At 36.9% G+C, this 11,901-nt stretch overlaps 1 protein-coding gene across 1 annotated transcript in view; it reads right to left on the bottom strand.

The window, feature by feature from the left end:
• Positions 1 to 10,101, bottom strand: part of LOC108972341 (homeobox protein aristaless) — a 37,567-nt gene extending 27,466 nt beyond the window's left edge. The window contains exon 1 of the mRNA XM_018938877.1: positions 9,615 to 10,101. Coding sequence (XP_018794422.1) covers positions 9,615 to 9,892 — 278 coding nt within the window. The 5' untranslated portion in view covers positions 9,893 to 10,101. The remainder of the gene's footprint in view (positions 1 to 9,614) is intronic.
• Positions 10,102 to 11,901: the final 1,800 nt, after the last annotated feature.

The raw sequence follows: 11,901 nt of genomic DNA, 5'->3' as shown, positions 1-11,901 counted from the left end.
AACCTCAAAAGGTAACTGAGACCTTCAAGTTGCCATTGAACACCTCCACAGAGTTGACCGTTACCCGCTGAAAGTGGTATCGGAGGCATTTTCAAGAGCGAAAATGTCTGAAGAAATGTGAGAACTTGCTCTGTGAAGTAAAATAAATGGGAATTCACAGGAGGCTCCAACGACAGCGGAAGAGCGCCATCAATACTCCAAACTAAAGCAAGTAGTTACAGATATAAATCAGGTTTTCAATATAACGAAGTCAAGAAAGTTACTAAAAAAGAGGAAAAACTATCAATATTCAAAATTCCCCAGTTGAGTTACGAATCCGATCCTAATTCTGGCAGCCTGGGGAGACTCTAATAGTTAAACAAGTTCAGAATGGAACCARATTTACATCCGACTAACCTGATCATATACAACACAATCATTTGACCAGTGCTACTTTAGGGAGCAGAATCATGACRTTAATCGAAGATGGCAAAACCAAACTGGAAGTCTTCGAAAGAAAGACCTTAAGGAATAAAAGATTATGACGAGTGACGTATAAGGTGGAACACAACTTAAAGGTGCATTTCAAGTTATAAAAGGTAARCATTGAAAGATAATGGACAATAAGAGAGCTCAGAACAAAATTCGAGAGGTCAAAGCATTCATCACTAAAGTAAGGGGAAAACTGCGATCAAGATGAAATGGCGCGCTTGGGAAAGACATGAAGAAGATTAGCATACAAAATTGAAAACGAATTGCAATTGATCACGATGTCTGGAGGTCACATGTGCAGCGGAATAAAGTTTATATAGAGTTGAGGCGAAAAGAGATAATGATGTAAATGAATCGGCAGAAGATAGAACTATCACGTTCAATATCAGTTCAAGTTAAAATTTAGAGTTTTGTTTCGCTAAATTTATAGCTAGAAAAACATATATCTTTTAGTCATAACACCTTGAATGGAAGGAGTGACGATCTCAGTCGACTTAGTTATGTGTGGCTGTTAGTTTGTATATATGCGAACTAGTYCCTCGGTTTATCAGATATCGGCCAGCAATTTTGCACAAGTCCTTTCCACTGCGAGACACTGCTCATTTGTCGAAACAGCCGCTATTGGATCACAATAGTATGATGCTGTCATACAAACGAAACGATCGGAATCAAGTTCTTGTATTGAAAGCTTTGTCATTTTATKAGATATCTTCAAGAAATTTGGCACGGTATGTTGCTTAACTCTTTCAGTCGTGGTGGTTAGTGTCAATAACCACCTCTTTCCGATCTTTTATATTAAAATCCACGCTATCTACCGACAATCGCGTGAATTATCATGAATRTTTGTACCTTTTTTGATAAGGTGCGACCGGTTAGCGGTATATTCGATGAATGACATTTCCTTTGTTTTCATTTGAAAATTGCGCYAACGTACATTTTTTCTTGTGTTTTGTATTCAACTTATTCTCCTATATCTATTTCATATGTATGTGTATGAAACTATCATTAATTTTTTATTTTCAATGTGTATTAACRWCGAAAATATAGTGRTTAGTAAACTAACCACCGTAACTGTTGCAGGTTTATAGGTTTWATCTACATATGAGTTAGGCATGTAAGTATTCATGTATTTTTATATTTATTTCAGTATGTCGCGCAAGCTAAATAATAGACAAATCGAAGAATACTTGTTTRAAGATATTCCTTCAGATAGCGATAGTATTTGTAGCGATGAGGATACAGAAGATCAGTCAAATCTGCTGGTGTTAGGCKATTCGATTGGAGAAGTTCAAATGACTGATTATGACAACYTTGATTTAGATGATGACATCCCTCTGTCTAACTTAGTAYTTCGGAATCYTGAATCYACAGAGTCTAACACTGTAAACTYAAACAGAACGGCTACAATGACTCCAAAATGGAAGAAGAATTATAGAAGGGACATACCTGGTGAATTTACTGAAAGTGTGGGAATAACCGATCAAATTCTTAGCATGGAGAATGTGCAACCTCTTCTACCATTTCGCCTTTTTTGGACAGAGTATTTACGAGATATTTTATGCTTTCAAAGTAATCTTTACGCTATTCAATCAGGAAAGCTTTATACACCCGCCACTACAGAAGAGCTTGATGTTTTTATTGCTTTGAACTTGGTAATGGGTATAATACAATACATGCCGAAAAAACCTACTAAACGAGGGTATAAGGTTTGGATGATGTGTGCATGGTCAGGTTATTGCTTAGATTTTGATGTTTACACGGGAAAACAGGGTGCTAGCGTTGAAACTGACTTAGGTGGTAAAGTTGTAAGAAATTTTTGCGAAAATTTGAAAGACAAAAATCATAAAGTCTATTTTRACAATTATTTCAACAGTTACCCTTTGTAAGTTAAATTACGAGAAGATAATATTTTCGCCTGAGGAACTGTGAACTYAAATAGAAAGTTCTTACCAACGCTAAAAGAAGACAAGCATTTGCAAAGAGGAGAACATGATTTCCGGATGAGTGACACAAAAATATGTTTTTTCAAATGTAAAGAGATCAGTTTTCAYGTTATCAAGTTATCATGACCCTAAGGATGTCAGAAAAGTTACCCGCCGAGAGCGTGAAACGTCACAAGCCAACAGTCCCTTCAGAAATTCGTCTTGAATCCAGTCGCCATCAAACTGAAAAAAGCACATCAAGAAGATTCTGTCTATGTAGCACTAAGATATTGCCCGTCCGTACTGTATAGCAGTGTAGTACATGCAAAGTGGCTCTTTGTCTACGCAAGGGAAAAACTTGTTTTTCAGATTTTCATGAAAAAAAAAAAATTTAACTTCGTTTCATTCTGGAGAATTTCATTATATCATATAATATTAACAAACAATATAAGTAACTCATTATTGTTTTGTTTCTATCAATAGTCACGGTGGTTAGTGCCACTACCTCATACCTCGAAAACCTTCACACGTAGATTTTTTTTCATACTTTCAGTGATATTTCAGCTGTAGATAATGCCAAAACAATAATCGAAACATTCCACATATTCTTAATCTAAGAACGTGACTGAAAGAGTGGARCAATGTCTGAAAAAATCGTTCAGATCGGAACAATATAGCATATAGCTGCCATATAAACTGACCGATCGAATTCAAGTCCTCATCTTYACGAAATTTGGCACATATTATTATTCAATGTAGTACAACAATAACCGGAGAAATTGTTCAGATCGGAGCACTAGATAAGATAAAATGTTTGTATGTCCTTTCGTTCTGTAAAAAATGCACCAGTGCAGGGTATTATAGCGCCGGTGTAGTCGAAGTTAATGTTTTTTCTTGTTTTAAGTGAGTTTTCGACAAGACGAGTTTGCGCTTTTATTTTGAAAAATACTTAATGCCTTTCAAAAGCGATTCACTCAAATTGTATTTTTGTCAATGATTGCATTGTCAATAATCATAATTTAAACAAGAAATATGTATATCGTTAATTAAAGCTGCAAGCTGGTTTGCGTGCTCCAAAATGTCGTTCTATAAATTTTGGCTCATTTGAAAGAGCATCAGCAATGATACGCCTACACACTTGCCGCTGCCGATTCACAAATTTAATGATATAGTTGTTAGCTATAAATTTTACGTTTTTGTAGACGCTAAAATGCAGCGCCTTTCTACACTTTTTTCTAAATATTTTTTTTTTATTATTTTTTTTTATATTTGTTTTAATTTTTTTTAGTGTTTACTGCGATGTGCGCTAACGAGCCAAATAATACTACTCAAACGTCGATTTACATAAAAATGCATAAATAGCCGAAAATTCGTTTTCTGTTTCGACTCATTTCATTGCCAGTGCGACACCTCACCCTGCGCATGCGCAGCCGCCGTTGAACCTTTCGTATTCGCTTGTGTTTAATTTTATAGCCGATTTTATTAATTAAAAATACATTGTCGTATACATTTTGTGTGCTGTTTGCTTTGTTTTGTATTTATTGTATGGCGTTGTTGTTGTGTTTTTTCCGCTTTACTTTTTTGTTGGCCACAGCTGWATCGTTTTCATACTTAATTTAGAGAACACGGTTTTATCGCGCAAACGACGCGAACGATTTCTTAATGAAATGTGTAGGAAGGCATGAAATTGAAATATTTTAAAACCGTTTTAATTTCGGTGTTGTTTTCATTTATTTATCTTTCTTTGTTTTTTGGAAGCCGTGTGTTGGATAAAGTCAACTGATCGTTGATGCTAATCGCATTCAGATTATCTTATTAGCGCTGAGATTTTACAGCTTTTAGCTGCTTGCATTTTCTCCTTCTTTTCTTTTACACRCTTGTTTAATCATGTGTGTTTTTATTGTTGTTATTCTTGTTTGATTTGAATTTTTTTTTTTATAGATTTTGTTATCATCATTTCGTTGTTACGTGGTGATAAAGTTTTTAGTGTCATTTTAATGTGTTAACATGGACTTGGACGCTTGCAGTCGTGAAATGGGTCAAAACGAGCATCAATTTTAAACCGATAATCGAAAAGTAACAAGAAATTAAACAACAAACTTAGAAGTGACATTTTAATGCATTTAAATTCACTTGATTATGTTTACGGTGCGAGTTTTCAATTTTTCACTTCTCACTTTTAATTTCGTCATGAAACATCACATTACACGATTCTTGTTTCGATTTCACTTATTTTTAATTAAATTTTATTTTTAACTCAAACTTACACTGCCTTAATTATTAATACACTTTGTTAATGATGTGTGAAATGTTTTTCATTGCTGGTTATGGAAAGTCAGTTGCATTTGTATGAACTCGTTTTTTATACTTTGTCAAGCGCGGTAGAAATTGTTTAGGTTAGGTGAGTTTGGTAGGCTCGGTAGAAGTATTTATACTGTAGGATAAGTAATGGCATCCTGAAGTGAAGTGAATTTCAATACATACGATAGATATGGTAGAAAATATTTCAATATTTTTTTTTTTTAGTATCTGATATCAAAAATGATCCATTCATTTTTTTGCGAATCACTTTGGATCATGGAGTTAGTACTGCTTTTAACATTTTAACCTCATGTTCGTTTGAAAAGATTAACTAGCTTTAAACAAAACACACATAGCAGCTGAGAACTATACACAGCTTTTAATCATTTTTCAACCGAGTTTACGCAGCACCAAATTTGTGTCGAGTTTTCGTTTACCCAAATATTCAACAACAATGTGCCCGAATGGATCCCTTGATATATTTTTGGTGTCACCATCAAGCTCTATTTTTTATAGTTATCTAAAAACATTTCCAGATATTTTTTTTGTCTATATCGAACTATTTTTTTATCCTCGGTGATCACAAACTGCACTTTGCACGGAAATTAGAGAACCATTTATGATTGAGTACTTTATCGACACTCGTCCAGCAATTTTTTTCGAATCATTCGCATTTTTTTATGAAATTACATTAAGTTAAGTAAGAGCGTGGCCGACTTTACCGAAAGTTAATGAAAGATTTCGCTCTAATTCCTTCGCGAGCCGATATAGGGAAGCTTTGTCCTTGATGCATTGTCAACAAAGGTTCAGTTGTCTCTGATCTTTTCAAAGAGAATTACGTTAAAGGCCATGAGTGCTAAGTACGCGTCGCGTTACGACGCTGTGCACCTTTGCATCCAACCAGAAGGTCCCAAAATGTCGCCAGCAATGGCTGCTAAATATGTGAGAAAGTCGAAGGCATTTGTACAGAAGTGGATACAGCGACATAAAGTGGCTAAAAATTTCGATGATTTACCAGAATGTGGTTCGATAGGAAAAGTGAACAAAAAATATGAAAAAAATAGTGAATCTGTTTTCGCGGAATCTGCTGTAACACTGCGGCAAGGACAAGCAAAATTAATGGCAAAAGGTTTAGATATATGCCACGAAACTATCGGGACCCTTCTTCATACTCCTGATCTGAAATGGCGCAACACAATGAAGAAGCCTCTGTTGACTGAAAAACTCTGAACTCAGTGAAAACTCTAGTGAAAATTTGTGGGCATATATTAAACAGAAGCTTCATGGAAGACGCACATACACTTTGAAGCAATTGTCTTACGAAATTCGTCAGATCTGGAGATCCTTGCCACTAGAATATGCCGTCAAATTAGTATAAAGCATGCCTCGGAGATGGCAGGCAATTATCAAATCCGGTGGTGACTGGACACATTATTGACCAAATTGCATCATTGTTTGGAATGTGTACAATGTAAATATGAAAGTTTCATTTTTTTTATAAATTAACACGACCCCGCTCTTACTTGACAGACTGTATATTGATTTATCAAAATATGAAASTAATTTTTGTTCCACTTTATTGAATGTTACATAACTTGTTAGAATTAAAATGCTATATCTCACAAAAATCGCGTTCACTGAGGGACTGTTTATGGTGCTATGCTCTATTATGGTATATACCATACTTTCTTGGAAACAGCTTTTGGTTAATCCGGCTCTCTAATCTTCATAATYTATGCCAATTTCAGGTTAGACTAGACATTTCATTTTTCGAGAAGTTGGATTAAGATTAGGTTGTATAGTTGATTTCAAGCGATCTCCCTTGAACCGATTATGATCAGTACTTTATGAAGCCAGAAAAAGAACTCAGAACCGACAAAATATGATGTTACCCTTTGAAAATATACTAAGGCGTTACATTTTTTTTCGTCAGCTCAGTTGGACATTAAAAGTGTGTAATCCAAGTGCTGATCTCGCAAATTTCAAGGCAATTATGTGGTAAGGATTTTAACCTAACTATGTGAATACTGATCGAAAATTGTCCAGATGTAACTTTTAAAATTAGCGAATTGTCTGTGATTCTGTTTCGGCTAGGTATACAAACTAGTTTTATGAAGAAGTAACCCAATACACTTGCTTGTGAGATGAGACGTTTTTTAACAAGTCTCCAGCCCCCCAGTCATAGAGTTCAAGACTAGTATTGCCGGAATGSATAGTCGCAGCTCTAACGAGGCTGCGCCTTGGGGCAGGAGACAGTAGTAGTAATGGCAACCTCGGCTTGAAAAACGCTGCAATAGCAGCAAGCTTGAAGTTGATATTGGTAGCTTCTCCGCAACCCTTGACCCTCAGTGAAAAGCTGTCCTCTTTACCCCATCGGGTTTCGTTCCACCGAGTTGTATCACGAACTTATGATGAGAGAGAAAATACTGCCCGAGCTTGGCGATATAGATCATTCTGTTCAAAGCTATAGTTCCATTTTTTAACACTTGTTGGGATAAAAATTCACTAACTCTTCAAAAATATCGTTAAGATTTTTTCTTCAATAATCATATAAACTCCTAAGTGCTTTTACTCGATAAAATATTTCACTAATTGCTGTGGTCAATCAGTTAATATWTTTAAGCAATTGTTAGGCATTTGTCAAGAACTGGTTTTGAATTATCTTAATTCCATTAAGCAAATATGAATTAATTAATTCAAAGCAACRAAAATTGTCACGATTTCTATTTTTAAGTGATGCCAAATTTGGATCAATTAAATTTCGCAACGACTCGAGATAATTCCTTAACGGCAAAACGCAATTAATTAAGAACACAATCCAAAAATAATTTGCTTAATATACAAAAAAGGTAATCAAATAAGAAAAAAAAAACCTTTAGCGACGATTGCAGCGATATCTTTATACCATTTMCAAATGTATAAAATACCTTACAATAATTGTGAGTGACCAGTTTGTATGGCAGCTATATACAATATTGACTCGATCTGAAAAATTTTTTCGGATATTGCAATAAAGCTTTGGACAATAATATGTGCATATAGTGAAGAAATCTTATAAAATGAAAAAGTTTTCTATACAAGCACTTTATTACGATCTTTAAGTTACGGTCTTAACAATTTCTTCATCCATTACCTAAGACGATAACTCACGCGTATTGGGCAGTTTTGTGACGTCGTTGTGCCAAATTTTGCGAAAAGATCATGGCCTGCATGCCTACAAGATCAAACTGACGCAAGAACTGAAGCCGCTTAACAACCAGAATCGTCGTATGTTCGTGAATTTCGCTGAGCAACAACTTGAATATGATCCCGATTTTCATCGAAAAATCATCTTCCGCTATGAGGCTCATTTCTGGCTGAATGGCTTCGTCTATAACGAAAATATGATTGGTCAGGCAGCAATCTACACATACTTCATGAGTCACCATTGCGTTCCGAAAAAATTATAGTTTGGCGCGGTTTATGGGCCGTCGGCGTCATTGAGCCGTACTTCTTTCATGATCATCAAAACCGGTACGTTACTGTGAATGGGAATCACTACCGCTCATTGATAACCGAACATTTTTGGCCCAAATTGGATGAATGATCTTGGACATATATATGGAACCACATATCGGCGCCACAAGCCACACAACGAATGTCACAATCGATTTATTGAAAACCGAGTTTGGTGAACTTGTCACGAAATGGCTCAGTCGTTAGACTAATTCCTGTGGGGCTACATCAAGCCTATGACCTATGGAAACAAGCCAACTACTATTGGTGAATTTCGTACAAATATTGAACTTGCAATTGAAAGCCGTCGAAAACTGGGTTCAGCGTCTGGACTTCTGCAAGCTTGTCCATGATGACCATGCAAATCGAGTTCCATATATTATTGCATCAAATGTACTTTTACAGGAATAAAGAATTTTATTGATATCCCAAACCGTCTTTGTAGCGCTCTTATTGACAAATCTGTTACAGTCGGACGGAAAGACAATGGGCAAAGAAGCTCGGTGTTTGGGTACCACATGAGTTGACTGTGGAAAAATTTAATGGATCGAATWAACTTTTCTGAAGCGAAATATAACAGGAGACGAAAAATGGATCAAATACGACAATAATGTRCGAAAAAGWTCATGGTCCCAGCGTAGTGAAGCTCAACAAATAGTTGCAAAGCCAGGATTGACGCCTTGAAAGGTTATGCTGAGTGGGTTTTGGTGGGATTTGAAACGAATAATCCACTATGAGCTGCTTCAACCTGGTCGAACGATTGATTCTACATTTTACTGTCTGTCAACAACTGATGAGATTGAAGCAAGCAATCAAAAACAAACAAAAAAAAAAAACAAAACTGCCAGAACTGATCAACAGAAAGGACTTTGACTTCCATCAGGACAACGTCATTGATGACTCGGGATAAATTGGGAGGGCTTGGCTGGGAAGTTTTGATGCATCCACCATAGAGCCCTTTTGCGCTATCGTACGTGTATTTCGGTCAATGCAGAAGTCCTTTAATGGAGTAAAGTTGGGTTCAAGAGAAGCCTGTGAAAATTACTTGTCGCAGTTTTTCGCGAAAACAGAAAAGTTTTACACTGGTGGAATAATGTCTCTAGCGGAAAAATGGCAAAAAGTGGTCGACCAAAATTTGATTCTTTAGAGATCATTACATATCATTACACATATAAAAAAAATAATTTGAAGTCTGATTAGAAATACGAAAATACTTTTTCGACTACCCTATATTATATTATAAAAATTTTATAGGGTCTTCAAAATTTTCTTCTTCTACAAATTTCGTGGCAAACTTATATTAAGTTGAGGGTACAAAAATAAAAAAAATGCAAAAGAATATTTGATACAAAGAAAAAAAAAAAAAACAAAATTAGGTGTATCCATTGACTCTGAAATCATTTCAATTTATATTTGCTTACTCACCTGGTAAAAACATCCGGATAGTGTGTGCGCGAGAAGGCCTTCTCCAACTCTTCCAATTGAAAACTGGTGAATGTGGTGCGATAGCGACGCTGCTTACGTTTCGGCGCATAATCGTCCAAATCGCCATCGCTATTCGTGTCAGAAATGGGACTGTTCGTGCCGCCGCTAGCGCCGGTCGTCACAATGCACGAGGCCGAACGATCAGGCATGGCATCCTGATGTGCTAATTTGGCTTCTTGCGGTAGGTCGTCCAGCTTGACGTCCTCGGATATGCCCATAATCCAAATGGGCGCAATGTTGATAATGTTAGTGKGCGTGGCAAGGAAATTCAAGAAATTGCTCACGCTAAGTTTGTTGGAGGGTTTTCAATTTTTTTTTTTTTTGAAAATATTATAATTTTTTTTTATTTTTTTGTGTTAAAGACTCGCGTTTAAGCTGCGTTCAAGTAAATCACTTGCTGTTTATTAGCTTTTTTCGCAGTGTTTCCTTTTCCGAATACCTGCAAATAGAAATATAAGCAAATACTTTAGTGCATTAGTGRCATACTTGTGTACGTAAATGTCTACACGGYTTTATGGTAGCAAAATTAAGCTTGAATTTTTCATGSACGTGCAAAAATGCCGGRCATGCGCTTGGATGATAGCGCAATGAGGTTATGCGCATGCGTAATGCGCAATAGAACTCATCACCATAAATAAGTTGGATTTCAACGGAAACGTGTGGACATAACATAGTTACAACTTAATTGAAAATCCAATCGCCTTATTGATGCCTAAGTGGACAAATGCGCTGGTACGCGCTCCGGACTTGTCCTATGGGTTGTAAGCGCGCGTGCGTAACGTAGCTGCCGCGCAGCGTCTAGTCGATTTGCTGACGCGCAGCGTTGCATGGCATTGGTCCAACAACTTAATTAGTTCACTAATTCATGACAAGTGAGGAGGCATCAACTAATTTGTAGCGAGGCACTTGGTGCGCGCAGTGCACTTTACAAACGTATTCGCGGCATCGGTCACGCTTGCCAATTGCATACGTAAGTGCGCAAATAAATACGSATAACACAAACAAACACACACATACATAAATAAATACATACAGCTGCAGACGCGCTACAATATAGCAAAGAACAAGTGCATGCAATCGTTACTGCGCATGCGCAGCTGCAGTTTAGCCCTTTTACATTTTATTTATATTTTATTGCTTCGCCTTTTGTACATTTACGCATATATTTACTGCCTTTACTTGCTGTGCTGTGCTGTGCAGTGCTGAGTGATCAATTGCTCGGCTGCTTTGCCTGTGCTGTTGTTGCATTTTTTGTCGCTCTTTCACTCGCCCACCAAATAAGGACATTTCTCCCATTGCTATTTTAAGGGAAAATTAAAGATGCGTGCGGAAAATACCAAAAGCGTTAAATGAAATTCCTGCTAAAATGGCTGGAAGCCGGAAAATATCAGTATTCGCAATTCACCACAGCGAAGTTGTTGTAGTCGACTGGCAGGCGTATATGCTGAGTGTAGGTGCATGCAGTCTGCGGTTGTTGGTAGCACAGATCATTGCCGATTTCGTAGCTGACCATAGCATATATTAAATTAACGCAATTACGATTGTGTCTAGGGAACTGCACAGTGATGCATTTGTAGCAAAGCAGTAAGTAAATATTGGTTTCTACTACATTCTATATATATCATTGCACCTCACACTAATCTCACTAGTTCAGATGTGCAGAATGTATAGCCTCTGCTGAAAACACTTAACTATTGAGTACTCTTAGGAGAAGGGAGGCAATTTCTGCTCGTGTGCTTCCATAGAAATAATCCCCGCAGTCAACTGCTTGAAGCGAATCCGCCACCTAGARACATCAAGAGCACATCTATCAAACATGTCGACGAACTTGAACATTACGACCAAATTGCGAATACCCAAAATTTCCGACCTGCACTGAACGCAATTCTCAGTGGAGTTATTAACACTTTCATTGAGTCACTCTCAGTGAATGGCGTAGGTGGGGTTCAAACACCTGCCATAGCGGAACAAGAGCTCGTGTTGCCACGTAAAATAAGTGAAAACCTTGCATAACTTAAAGCCATACTTATCCAGTATAGATCCTTATATATAAAATCTATGGTCTGCATGTAAGGAGGCCCCATATAATACCACTAACCTCGTTGCATGCCCAATAAAACCAATTACTAACTCCCTTCTCCTTATTATCCAACATTTGATKTTTTGCGTTCCTCCTAAACAGAGTCCGGATAATCGTTACAATAAGTACAACAACGGGTGCAGTGGG

The sequence above is a fragment of the Bactrocera latifrons genome, unplaced genomic scaffold (genome assembly GCF_001853355.1).
Source record: "Bactrocera latifrons isolate USDA-ARS-PBARC rearing strain unplaced genomic scaffold, ASM185335v1 scaffold_397, whole genome shotgun sequence".
Lineage (NCBI taxonomy): Eukaryota > Metazoa > Arthropoda > Insecta > Diptera > Tephritidae > Bactrocera > Bactrocera latifrons.
This window is presented reverse-complemented; position numbering and strand designations above follow the sequence as displayed.